This window comes from Mizuhopecten yessoensis, unplaced genomic scaffold, assembly GCF_002113885.1.
Source record: "Mizuhopecten yessoensis strain PY_sf001 unplaced genomic scaffold, ASM211388v2 scaffold7473, whole genome shotgun sequence".
Lineage (NCBI taxonomy): Eukaryota > Metazoa > Mollusca > Bivalvia > Pectinida > Pectinidae > Mizuhopecten > Mizuhopecten yessoensis.
This window is the reverse complement of record NW_018407065.1, coordinates 2,098,728-2,113,490: the sequence shown is the minus strand read 5'-3', so window position 1 is coordinate 2,113,490 and position 14,763 is coordinate 2,098,728. Positions and strand designations below refer to the sequence as shown.

The 14,763-nt window shown below is 35.0% G+C and overlaps 1 protein-coding gene across 1 annotated transcript; it reads left to right on the top strand.

The window, feature by feature from the left end:
- Window positions 1-3,893: 3,893 nt before the first annotated feature.
- Window positions 3,894-12,114, top strand: LOC110453616 (peptidase inhibitor 16-like). Its single transcript, XM_021502633.1, has 4 exons — window positions 3,894-4,057; window positions 10,454-10,580; window positions 11,007-11,110; window positions 12,069-12,114. The coding sequence occupies exons 1-3, from the start codon at window positions 3,902-3,904 to the stop codon at window positions 11,033-11,035; spliced, it is 312 nt and encodes a 103-aa protein (XP_021358308.1). The 5' UTR covers window positions 3,894-3,901; the 3' UTR covers window positions 11,036-11,110; window positions 12,069-12,114.
- Window positions 12,115-14,763: the final 2,649 nt, after the last annotated feature.

Here is a 14,763-nt window from a genome sequence, read left to right as displayed (position 1 = left end):
TTGTTTAATGTGTAGGTCGATGTTTTCGAATATGATCATTAGTGTGTCTTGTTGATTTGTTATTGATTTAAATGGTGGTGTCGTCGTAGCAGAAGACGCTTGTACTTCCGGAACACCTGGTCCTATTCTACCTGTACTTTTTCAAAGGTGGCCGTATACACCTTACCTATACACGCAAAACAACGCCAAAACACAACGCAACATATTACCGCGTAAACAAGCCTTACCATGATGACATTTTGGGTATTGGTGTTAAGAAAATTGTTGAATATAAAATTAAAGTGTAAAAGTTTTGTTTATATATAAAAATTCTGTTTAAAAACGCCAAAACAACGCCAATTTACTGCCAAACAACAACGCCACATAATACCGCGTAATCATGCCATACAAAGGCACACACGCAATAAATAGAAATTTTGGTTATGAAACTTATATTAAATGAAACATGTCTTTCATATTGTTAACGTTGTGCTTGTATGTCTATATTTGAATCAAGAGTACGAGTAAAATGAGAAATTTTAATTTCTTTCTGAAACTTGTTTTATTTTCTAATATGTTCTGGACCGTACACTTATTCGATCAAAACTCGATAATGGTTCAACTGTCTATTGGTCGGCACGCAGTTCTTATCTGCAGATGTAGGATCTAACCCATAACAAAGGGTTGCGTCTAGCACTTTGAGCTTTTCAAACAATACCAGTGAATAGCATGGAAAAGCGAATGAACCATCTGTTTATGAACAAAGGAAACAAAACTTCAACCCAAATTGCAAAAACTTGTTCGCGCAAAATCAAAAAGTCTTACCGACAACTGGTACCTGAATTTTCAATTTACTGCAGAAGCTCAACATAGCTGAATACGACAGAAGGGATGTTCCACCCATTGACTGCATGGGCGATGTTGATTTTTTATTGCATGAGCGAGCACATTCAAGTGTCACACATCCTCCTTTTGGGAGTACATTTCAAGGTTCCAAGCTTATACACAGCTTTACACTGATTGTTCCAAGAACGACAAAACATAGCAGCTGATTGCTGCTCTGCTGTACAACGCACTTCAATTCAATTACAAGACGGTACCTATGTTTTCCCCGTTACAACATATACTTTCGGTTTGGCTCTCGACTATATTACGAGATCCAAATCATTACTCTTATACAAAACCTCTCTATCCGCATTTACACTCTATGGCGACCCTGCAGGTAGGGCGTAAGAATTGAACCTGCTGCCCCCAATTGCATGATCGTTAGAGGCGATTAAATTGGGACCTTATCTCTTCTCTCCTTTCTAAATAACTTTCTTCTTCCTAATGTCTCCCTTGACAATGCCTCACTTTTGGCCATTTGTTGAGCGTTTGCCCCTGCGAGGAAGGCTTTGGGTTCTGTCCCCTGGCCGAGACATACCAAAGTCTTTAAAAATGTTGGTTTATACTCCTGCTTAGCGCTCAGCAAATTAGGAGTGGGACGACTGGTTCGCCCGTTGTCAGTATAATGTGACCGGGTGGGGCGTCCTGCTGAGTGTCTTCGGCAGTATGTTTCAGTGAGGTAGCACTATAAAGTCGGCATCAGTTCCGCGCTATCACAAGAAGGCAAACACGAACATATCGCAGCCTCCCAAAATTCACACACATACACTACACGCATGCATCTTGCACACAGGGGAGGCCGTCCTTAAATGACCTTAGCTGTTAATAGGACAATAAACAAAATCAATCAAACAAACAAACAAACAAACAAACACTCTATGTATTTCGAGCCATATCGAAATAAAAGGTAATGAAAGTGCAGACAGAACAACTAAAATACATTAAACTTTAAGCAAACCAATATAAAACTTCCAGATACAGATTCAAATCGAACGGCAGCAACGATGGTCACTCGACGCTAGCTTTAAAGTGCAACCAAAACCTAATCATTGTCTGCCAAGTTGGAGAGATCGCAGAGAGTAGGTTGTCCGTACTAGTCATACTTAGCTCACTCATGCTGAATAAGAGAGATCCATCTTCATGATGCGCATCTCACTCCCTATTTACAGTGGAGCATATTTTTATAGAATATTCATATTTAGATTCCCGATAAATAATTCCTTGTACCGAAAATGAAATCCATTTTTATTTCCTTAGACTCTGAAGTATTATGTATCTTTATAAAAGACGTTGGTCTGTTATATTATTAACTTTGATTGCATTAACCGACGTGAAATTTATACGTTTCCATTTCAATCTTGACGCGACCTTCTATAATCTATATTTTGATATTTTACCCTCTTACACTTTTAACTTTGTAAGCCTATCCGGCTAATTATTATACGATATACGCGATATATATGAATTCTATTTTGATTTGTCAAATGGTCGCCCCAAAGTTGAATATTATCCCGGCCATTATTGCTGTCGATGGGCCGTGCAAATTAAACAATCACCTTGTGTGTTGACGTCGTGTAATATTTTATAATTGCATGATGACTCTGTTGTATTTTTTCGTTTTGTATTTGACGTTTTGTCATTTTCAATTAACATTGAGGATCGGTATGTTTTGTCCGTTTGTGTTAACTGTGATGTGTCCTTGCGTTGAAACTGCGATATATATTTATATTGTTTTTGTATGCTGACGCTGTTGTATAACTATTTCCTAGTTAAGTCTCGATACTACGTGTTGACATATCATTATCACGCACATGCACTATTGTTTACTCGGTAACAACGACATTGCAATACGAAAATGACGGCATGAAAAAAGGACATGAAAAACATGTGTATTACGAAGGATGGGAAGTCCTAAATCCCATGAAAATGTCGAGGAGAAAAGTAAACATCAAAAGTTAAACAGGTCAACACAGGGAATTCGTTTTTTAAATTTATAAAATCGGTCACTAATGTGTATCATACTTTCATCGTCCGCACTTGTGTGTACAACTGGGCAATTCAACGATTGCGATATGGTGAGTTCTGTTGATTATTGTTACTGAGTAAAAAATCTTCCGGAAGACTTGAATGACATTAGGATCATCGTATACGTGTTTTATATCCGATTGGTATATTTTGCACTTTACCTAATTCTGCATTATATGTTGCACATTATTGCAAGAACTGTGAACCTTTTGGTAAAAGTTGATCACCGATTGATTTATTCGGTGATTTGGTTGTTATCAAAGCACACCAAGACCTTACATGTGATAATTGTACATTCTACGCTTTGTGTAAGAATTTTGAACCTCCCTCACGGTTGACTAGATACAAGAAATATAGTCTGTACCGATGACCTTGTAATTAACAGGTAATTGGTAACAGGTTAGGTTGCTTTGATTACATTGTATCTGAGTGAATGTACGTACATGTATATGACCGTATATGTACACACGCGTCGAGTAAGGTCGTTCAAAACAACTAAGATACGTGATGTGTCCATTCCTGTTACATTAATAGATAACCATGTATATGGCAACATACTAAAACCAGGAACGAAGTAAGTTTAAAACGTTGTTTTAATGGTATGTCATTCCTTAATGTATATCAACTACGATACTTATTGAACAACTGTGCGATGTATCGCACAGGTTTTCTCCGTGAGTACACAGCACATCGTGTAGCGTTGTGCGTATCCAAAACTGTAGCTGTGTAGGATTACCTCTTATGCAGCTATACACGTACATGCCCGTTCAGCATCATAATCAAAGATTTGTCGATAAATGTGAAGTTCTTAGGAGAGAAAAAGCAAAATTTAATTTGCATAAAATAAATGTGATAAACGATGACTAAGATTAATACATGAAATCAAAGAACGACGCATGTCACAGGGATAAAATGTATATTTTTATACGCCAGGGCTGTTACAATGAACGTATATAAACGAACATACCTTTCACCAGGAGCAGGTGATTCTGGGTTTGTCTACATGAACACGATGCACATGTCTATTACCCTTGTACGCTTTCTCTTTGTCGTGACAGCGGCGGTCTCGACGGAGGGTTTCACTGCAGCAGAGAAACAAGATATCGTGGACCACCACAATGACGTCCGATCTAACGTCCAACCCACCGCATCCAACATGCTGAAATTGGTGAGTTTGTGCTCTTCCTTTATATTCATTTATTTGTATTTCATCTTCCTTAGGCTTTAACAGCAACTATAAAATATCTGTATAGGTGGTTATTTTGTTATATATGTGATAGAACCTCTTTGATATAAGGAACAGATATATATATATATATGTATATACCTAGTTTTACTATTAGAAACAAATATATGCAAACTGTGTAAATCTTGATAGTTAACTTTAAGAAGTTTGACCATCAGTTAAATATTGCTAATATTTACACAAAATCATTTACAATTTGGTCATAAACGTAGTAAGTGAATTGTTTGTGATATTGCTGTAGCGTGGCGTTGTCGAAATAATATCATTATTCAAATCGTCAATAAATAGTGATCTATTATTCCATACGCTCTTATTTTTTTAGAATTTTATTTACATTGTATATTAGAATTAAATTATACGTAAAAACTTGAATGATTTTTTTTATGTTATTGAGCCATAACATAAAAAAGAAGTGTATTCTGAATAAAACGCGAAGCGAAGTACATAAAAAATCATTTAAGTTTATACTTATAATTTAATTCTAATATAGCAAAAAAGATAAAATGATTTCAAAAATTATGATGCAATACACAAAATTAATAAAAAAAATTCGTTTCATTTGTATTCCATCACTAATCAACACAGCATTTAAAGATCTTCCACCCGAGAAGAAAGTCTGTTGTTTGGTTTTGATTTGCCCAGGCTTGGCGGGGACCGCAATGAATGCTGTACACAGCATCAATAAAACGATTCAATAGTTTCAAACGTTTAACTTTATAAATCACGCATTAAATGATGCAACACACAAAATAAATAAAAAATAAATAAAAACAGGAGTGTACCCTAACGCGGTTTATAAAAGAGTACGCTCCGTTTTATGTAATGGCTAAATAGCGTAAAATCCTCATTCAAGTTTATACTTATAATTTAATTCTATTATAAACAAGAGGCCCAAAGGGCCTGTATCACTCACCTGGATATCTAAGCAATCATAGCAAAACATTCTCCAAATGAGATCCAAGGGAATAGGCCAGATCCCAAGGCCAATCCTTGTAGCATATCTGTATAAGATTTTTCATGCCCAGCAATTTTATGTATGGTTATGGGGTGGGGATCTCAACTGTTTCCAAGCTGTGACTCAGAAACTGGGTCCTTAGGGTCGTTGCAATACCCCGGGATCAATTCTAATATCATGACTGCATTGGTCTCTTTTTACCCAGCATTTGTATTTATAGTTTTGGTGTGGGGATCTCAACCGTTCAAAGTTATGACCCAGGGGTTAAGTCTGCAAGGGTGGAGCAGACCCTGGAGTCAATTCTAATATCATGACTGCATTCGTCTCTTTATGCCCAACGATTGTATATACAGTTTTGGGGTGGGGAATCTTGACCGTTTCAAAGTTATGACCCAGGGGTAAGTCTTCAAGGGTTGGGCAGACCCCGAGGCCATCCTGGAAGCGTATGCGCATTCATCTCTTTATAATCAGCAATTGTATATAGTTATAGGGTGGGGATCTAAACTGTTTCCAAGCTGTGACTCAGAAACTAGGTCCCGAGGGGTTAGGTCAGAACCCAGGGTCTATTATAATATCATGATTGCATTTGTCTCTTTATGCCGAGCATTTGTATATATAGTTTTGGGGTGGGGATCTCAACCGTTTTAAAGGTATGACCTAGGGACCATGTCTACAAGGGATGGGCCAGACCCCAGGGCCATCCTGCAAGCAAATGTGCATTCTTCTCTTTATACTCAGCAATTGTATATATGGTTATACGGTAGGGCTTTTTTTGACCCCACACCTTAGCCCAGGGGGTCAGCCCCACCATTTGTACAATTTTGAATCCCTGCCCCCCCCCCCCCCCCCCCCATGAATGATTCTGACAAAATATAATTGATATCCACGCCATAGTTCTACAGAAGAAGTCGTTTATAGTAATATAGCAAAATTGCCCCCTTTTGGCTCCACCGCTCAGCCCCCTGGGTGTCAGTCCCACCATTTGTACAATTTTGAATCCCCACCACCTAGGGATGGTTCCAGTCGAATTTAGTTAAATTCCAATCAGTGGTTAAGAAGAAGAAGTCTAATCAGGTGTAGAGCTCAATGTTATCATACTATTGTGTGAATATAAATTAACTTTGTTTACAAGTTTCTTGAGATATCTTGTAATCAAGCTTTTAACTAAAGTGGAAAAGCCTGAAATTTGACAGTGACCTTTGACCCTTTCACCTTGACGGATTCAATATTACCATACCATGGAGCAATTATCAACTAAATGTGTTCAGGGGTTCATGAGATATCTTGTAGACACGCTTTTTACTGCAAAGTGATGGACAGATGCAAACACACACTGACAAAGTGATTATACACCATTTCAGTTCAAACTGATGAATCATACCTGGTATTGAAAACAGTATAGACCCCCCTCACTAAGTGAGGATTTAAAAGTAGTGAATACCCATATACTGGAACAAGATAACTATCAGTATCTTTATATTTTAATTATCCTAAGTACATGTAGTACATCAATAAAACACCAACATATATTAAAGATTAAAAGATTTCTTTCGAATTAACTTATAACAAAGCAAATTGTTTACCTTTAAACCATATATATTTCAGAAATAAAAAATAAATTACACTGCATGTGTGACTGTTTTTTTAAACTACTTATTGAAATACCCAGCTCTGTTGTGTCTGTGTGAAGTATTGGTGTAGATTACTTGTATGATAACTATATCACTTCCCACATACAACTTATAAGATCAACCACCAGACAAAAAATGAAATTGAAGTGTGGATTTTCTAACCGATATGTTCATCTGATAAACATCACAAGGAGGGAATCAATTTGTCTCACCATGTTAACCGAGAAATTCAAGCACAGGACAGATACACAAGGAAGAGGAGGTAACACTGTTACAACAGACAAAATGAATAGTGATGGTTGAATATACATGGACATTGACATTTTTGACTACTTTGGCCAGAAGGATGTTGACCGAAATTTGAAACATTGTTGATATAGACAATACACAGGATATGTAGATTGTTAATTGTTTCTCGATAAATTGTTTGATGGAGTTAGTGGACTAATGTTGATTATGACTTGTCTTGAGAATGTATGCTGTACATGTGGAACCTTATCAAATTGTTTCAGTAAATTATGATAATGAATTGAGAAAATAAAGCATTTATAAGGCAGATATAGTTATACAATAATACGTCATTATCTGAGATGTGTGAAGCCTAGAATTGATCGTGAGTGACAGCTAGCTGTTTCAGATTATATTACCGGTAGTTACGTGACATTTCTGCATTTCTCTAAACATTTTGAGAAATCTTTATGTGATTCTGACAGAATGAAAATGATTTTGATAATTAATCTGTATACTTAATTCCATGGATAATGATCATGAGTGTTAAAGGATGAAAGTCTACCAATAAAATCTCCATATATAGATGTTTGAAATAGGAACACATTGCGAAAACGAGGCTAATTGAATAAAATAATCAAGAATGGCCTGCGTAATTTGTCAATTAAGGCAGGTATAACATTTATTCCAAATAAGCAAAGCATCCAGCTAGCTTATTGGCTTCTTTGGTGTCGAAGGAGCACATACTGTGTGTCGCCTTTCTTGGCCTTACGTCATTTTCTCTATTTACATATGAAAACAGGTTGTGTAGCTTATAACATTTGTTCAGAATTCCCTTCAAAAAAGGTACAAAGCAGGATTCTTTTTCAGAATCTTTTTCCAGCTTTATCTGTTAGGAATGGAAACTTATTGCTAGATTATTTAAGTAGAATTTGAAAAATGTAAAAATGTGGCTTTGAGGATATGGATAAATGCTTTTACTTGATGGGACTGATCATGGGTGGTATTAGTTAGAGTTAAAATTAAAACTAACTTATAAATAGTTTTATCTCAAGCATTTCAAATGAATATTTTCTACAACCAATAAAAACAACCATGTGAAATAAAACACTGCAACATACAATTAGGGGATACAAAATACCTAAGTATACAAGTAAATACATCAAAAACAAAGCAGTACAACACTTTGGGTTCTATAAACACTACAGCATTCCCATATTAATTAAATAAAGCAAGGTCACAGAGGACAAGGTCAAAGGTCAACGTTACAAAGAGTCATGGAACATGCTCATCTTATCTAGGCACATAGTATGTGAAGTTTCGTGACCCTAGCTGCAGCGCGTAGTCCATAACTGATCTCAATGAGGGAGAAAAAATTGACCAGCAGCTGGACATTCTTTGTGCAAAGGTGCAGTTTGCAGTGGAGAAAAATGTTCAGGATACAATTTAGGCTAGATACCAGTGACTAATCATCCAGAAGTGACCACATCAAACTGGGTTTGATGACAGTGTGTATGTAATATATTGTGAAAAAGAGTCGCACAAATATGTTGTACTAGACTGAAAAGGCAAACAGTATATATAACATCCTTTCACTAAAGATACATAAAAACACAGCAGAATACAACTGGGGTATAAAAATACAGTAATATACAACCTACCATATCATAACTTCAGCAGCATACAAATACAGCAACCTAGTTATCAGGCTTAGTTTACTACTCAAATTATCAAAACCCTTCAGCATGCAGTTTAGGGTATAACAAAACTCTTGAGAAATACATTAATTTAATTATGCTCACACATTTATATACTTCAGTCAAAGCATTTTACCTCCCCTCAATAGTCATCTGTTAAACATGATTTTAGAGAAAAAACAAGAGTCCCAATGGGCCTGCATCGTTCACCTGGTATTAATCTCACACTTGTAATCTTAAAAGTTGACCAAAATACAGCTACAGGCAGAATATCAGTGTGACCTTGAATGTCAAACAATGACATTAGGTTGAAAGTGGGTCAAGGTCATTCATTTGAACAAACTTGGCAGCCCATCACCCCAGCATGCTACTGGCCAAATATCATCACCCTGGGCATTTAGGTTGTTCAGAAGAAGTTGTTGAAAGGTTTTAAACATATTTGACCTCTGTGACCTTTAATAGAAACCAAGGTCATTTATTTGAACAAACTTGGTGGCCCTTTATCCCAGAATGTTACTGGCCAAATTAAGGAACCCTAGACCTCTTGGTTATTCAGAAGAGGTTGTTTAAATGTTTTAAACATATTTGACCCCTGTGACCTAGAATATAAGTCAATGTCATGTATTTGAACAAACTTGGTTGCCCTTCATCCCAACATGCTTCTGGCTAAATATCATCACCCTTGGCCTTTTGGTTACTGAGAACAGGTTGTTTAAAGTAAAATGTTGACGACGGACGGACGAAGGACGCCGCACCATGCCATAAGCTCACTTGGCCCTTCGGGGCAGGTGAGCTAATAAAAAACCGATTCAATATTTTCAAACGTTTAATTTGATAAACCACGCATCAAATGATGTAATACACAAAATCAATACGCCGACGCCATAACGAAACTGTTTCTATTATCCAATTGAAACGCTTGTTACAGTTCTTTCGTCCGAAAGTAGTTCTTTCGTCAGTTTTGTTTATGTTATGAGCTGATAACATAAAAAATAAACCAATAGAAATGCTTGTTTCAAACAATACTACATTATTGCATAAGTTTTTAAACTTTCACTGTTTTAAAATGTTACTTGCTTCGAAAAGTAATGAAAGTAAGTATTGATAGTCATTGAACACATAATTTAATATCCAATATCACTTCACATGTATGATTAAAGATTCAAATATCGATTTTTGTTTTTATCCTGAGACAATCGGTTGTCGTTGGTCTAAAAGTTATAAAAGTTGCGGTAGACGAAGTTAAGTATGATAAAATATTTCAGCAAATTAGTAAGCCTGTTTATCACACTGCTTTTACTCACACCATAGCATTTCTATTTTCAATCAAACATTTTTTTTATTTTTTTTTGTGACTGTCAAATAATAAATAGAAATTATGAATACAATTAACCAAATCAACAAATAAATAATTTCCTTTCTTCATATTTCTAGTGATAAATTAACGTTACACACATTTTTAACACTGTGCACATATTACAGTAGAAAAGTGTAAAAGGTGTAGATTCGGTGTGTGCTCATTTTTAATATTGGATATAGAATAATTCTAAATAATCACATGTTAAAGTTAAACGGAATCACACACATAAACTTTTGTGCATATCGTATTTCTGTGTTTATATACGGATCCGAACGATCTACAATGCACATTATTATGTATAACGGGATATAGCAGTATATATTTCGAGCTCTGTGATATAAAACTATAAACCAAAAATCACACTTAAACATATTGAACCTTAAGAGTGTTTCATATAACATAAATGTGATAGTTTAGCATGGTATGATATATGAGCCATTTGATCAGAAATGGAATGATGAACTGGCGGCTACTGCCCAGAGCCACGCTGACAAGTGCATTTTCCGCCACAATAGAGAAAGGTCTTCCAGTACATCATTCTCTTATGTCGGAGAGAACCTCGCCCTCTACAACAGTAAGTGATTTGTGTTTTAGTTGCATCTTTTGTAATATTGAAGATATAAGGGAAGTAATGGAAGATAATACATATTTCATATTTGCGTAGTAAAACCTATACATATTTGTATAGGCTCTACTGTGTATACAGTGTATATATAGCAGCTTTTTTGAGGAAATTGAAATGAAAACCATCAATACAATTCAAAATGCTTGTTTTTCAAATAGACATGAACTGCTTATAACATTAATTGTCAAAGTACGGGTTTAATTTGATCTTCCTTACGACTGATAAAGAGAATATAATTAAAATATGTCACACTTTATTAAGGCTTTGAGAGATTGTTCATATATATATATATATATTAATTTCTTCCTTCAATATACATTAGATTTTAACACAACACATTTTGTGTATATTTGTATGATTATTTAAACCCTTAAGCCTACAACGCACAAGCAGTCGTGGAATGATGGGCCAACGAAGCATCAGGTTATAATTTTATGAATGGCATTTGCTCTATTCAGCCGTGTGGGCACTATACACAGGTAAGTCAACATATAGGCAGTGGAGGCGTATATGAAATAAATACATACAAATAGTTGAGTATCAATATATGGTTGAACAGTATTGCGAAATATTATTTAAACATGTGCTTTCTGCCACTGGTTCTTATAAAAGGAACAACAAAGCAGACGGCTATGCAAACACTTTTGACAATGTATTGGACAACATATATAAAGTTAGCCTGAAATTTCAGAGAATGTTAATCCACTAGTAATAACTTCCGTACCTGTTTACTATCTCTTTACCTCGGAGATAACAATTATCTAAAGATAAATGTCACCATTATATTTCTTGTATATCATAAAAATCAATCAAGAGGCCACCACTATTCATTAGCGTTTACAGTTTTTGTCTAACAGCCTTTTTCTTAAACTCTATTATCTATTAGGGTTGCGTCCATCCTCGATACTCCATACTATCATACAATATTACGGAATGACCAAGAATGCAACTATAATGGCGATCTATCATTCTATTCCGTACCACACTTTTAATGACAACATTCCACACAGGAATGAATTTTATATTTCCCGTAAGACAACATCACGTTATCCTCTTCATTTATTATGAAAAAAATTACCTCTACCACACGTTTTGCCGAAATACTTGAATTCGCTGGTTACCGATACTGTTTCGATCCTTTCGGCAGGAATTATTCACGTCTTATAATGGTTTAAATTATCTTGTGAGTTGTAGGTACAGTATTTCTTTCTTAAGCACCTGCAGATTCTGTGATGGTGTTTAAGATATTTATTATTATATATTGTCTGTTTACAATTTTCAAATTTGTAAAAAGGATTGCTACGAAAAAAAGTTAAATACGCTCAGTTAGATCATTCAACAAAATCATTTTCCCATGGCAGCGTTAACTGTTTTAAAAACAAAATACTACCTGTGTTTATCCGTTCACAATAACTTTCTACTTTTGTTGTGTAACAGGTTGCCTGGGCAGAAACGGAGAATGTGGGGTGCGGCGTCAAGAAGTGTAGTTCTATTTCGGGATATAGCAATACGTTCTTTGTCGTCTGCAATTATGGCAAAGGGTACGTATTATAGAGTTTTTAGTTATACAATGTACGTTATTTTGTATCGCAATGTCATCGTTGGTCGTTTAGTTGTTTCTTTTGAGTATACTCATTTTTACAACGTCATATCTGTATTGACATTAAAAAAAAATTAATGAATGAAAACAATTGTTTTTATTTTATAAAAAAAAGGACTGATAAATAAAAATAGTTCTGCTGTAACTATCATTGTAATTTGCGATGCATCCTTTGTAACATATTATTAATAGATCGATTATTAATTAGTGGTTACTACATTAAAAATTTCCGGATTTCCCTTCCCTGTTTTGTTTTTCTTACTAACTCTTAAAGTGAAAAATCTTATCAGCGCTGTCTGTTAAAGTGTTTTGTCAATAGGGTTCTTATTTTTTTCTTATCAATCACAAACAAAACATTGCATATTGGATTTATGATACAAGTTTTGGATTTTTCATGTTTGCCAGCCTCTGGCGAGCAAATATGAAAAATCCAAAACGAGTATCATAAATGTAATATGACGGGAAACAAATGACAGATTATTTTTATCATACAAAGTAAACTGTATAATTGTGATATGAAACAAATATTTTGCACTTGGCCGCCTCTGAAACGATGACAATTGCGTCCGCTTTACAATGACGTGACGTCACATTGATTGTTCTTATTCGATTGTGACGTCATTTCCGGAGTGATTTTACACACGTTACATAAACGTAATTCATGTGATGGCTTTATGACACCGCAGAACACGGTATTCGTATGATAAATTTATATATCTAGGCTACGACGATTGACGCTTTAACCTAGAAGACTGTTGATATTTTATCCAAAATAGTCAAATAGGTACATTGTCAAAAGAAATATTTGCAAAAATCATTGCGATTTCGACAAAAGGTATAAATGATATTTTATGTAAACATCTCTCCCTCAGAAGATGACGTTATCACTAATCAGTTGACATTTAAGCCTAAACGTGCGGTTAAAACTGTACATTTGCGTGTTGTGGGAATATTATTAAGTGACAAAAGTGCAAAATGTAAGGATATTGAGCATAGCATGAACGGAATATTCTGAACGACAAAATCAATGCCATTAACAATTCATATAGTTATAATTAAATATATATTCATGCAGGAACCGTTCCCTCGTGGTTGCAAAGGTGTTGAAATTCTGACAGTAAATTGAGATGAAAATCATATAAAAAATATGGGTATTACTATAAAAAATAGTAATACCCTTATTTTTATATAAGCTTTTTATCTCCATTTACAGCAGGTCAGAATTATGTCGAACTGCAAACATCTGTGGTGGTTGTGGAACTCTCAGTAAGTCATTTTCATAAGAAGGGTTGGTGTCCAGCAGCCTTGCTGCATTTTCTTGTTTATCCCATGTTTGTAATCATCATGCTAATTTATTAGTTATATACGTTCATTTTAACTTAAATAGTTACGTATGGTAATTTACACGATTAATGAGTAGTCTGAGTGGTCGGGCCAATCCCTAACGACACAGACATACCCATATATTGAGATTTAAAAAAATATACAATTATTACATAACAATATTTTACAAATGTTAAAATGAAATAATATCATATCTTGTATATTCGTTTCGGAATTGTTACAGTAGTAACACATACCCTTTAAATATAAAGACGATTTATTTTAATGTGACTTTACTATTTGTGCAACACAAAACGCATACAATTACTCCAAACATGATCTCCTATTGTGAAATGTTTGTTTGATATAACAGGGGGAACATCTATGGAGAGTCGCCGTACAAGTCAGGCGTCGCGTGTTCCGACTGTCCATCTGGAAAATCATGTGTAAACAAACTTTGCACTGACGCATGTAAGAAACCAAGGATATTGTCGATTTGAAAATAAATTATTATTACTATTATAGCATGTTTCACACTTTTATAAAAAAAAGATCATTGAATCGAAATGATGATAATGTGTGTGGACACGCTTACCTTAAACCATGCTTTTTATCACAAAGTTATATTTATATATGCTCGACTTTTCATTTCGTATGCCCTTTTGAGTCAGATTTAAACATATTTCATTGCATAAAACTTATTTCTTATGCCGCTTGGATTTGTTAAACACGTTTTTCCTGAATGGAACTAATTTCCTAACTTCCTTATTAGTAGACGAATTGTCCTGTAGTGCCTCCTTATTAGTGGCCGAATCGTCCCGTAGTGCTCCCTTATCAGTAGACGAAATATCCCGTAGGGGATCGATCTTGTTACACATGTACAAACATTTAAAACAAGCACAATTAATCTTATCTTGAGAACAGCTGGTCTTTAAACTTTACATTTACAAGTTATTTAGTTCATATGGTGTTTTTTTTTTTTATATTTGTAGAGATCTACTTCCGATGCCTGTTAAGATGACGACGTTCATCCCGAAAAATATCGACCGAAACTACCGATATTCTCTCCATTTCCTATCTAACTAAGTTTCTATCTCGCAATCGTCTTATTCTGATTTTCAAATTAAAATTATTTCTGCAATTACGTTGTTGCGTTATTATTTTCTGTTCAGTAAAGTATAAGACATTGACGGAAATCTTCACGGATTG

Bases quoted from the DNA above. Each gene is read 5' to 3' on its own strand.
- LOC110453616 (XM_021502633.1), top strand. From the start codon at position 3,902: ATGCACATGTCTATTACCCTTGTACGCTTTCTCTTTGTCGTGACAGCG. The intron at 4,058-10,453 runs GTGAGTTTGTGC...CCATTTGATCAG, and splicing joins CATCCAACATGCTGAAATTG to AAATGGAATGATGAACTGGC. The intron at 10,581-11,006 runs GTAAGTGATTTG...TAAACCCTTAAG, and splicing joins GAACCTCGCCCTCTACAACA to CCTACAACGCACAAGCAGTC.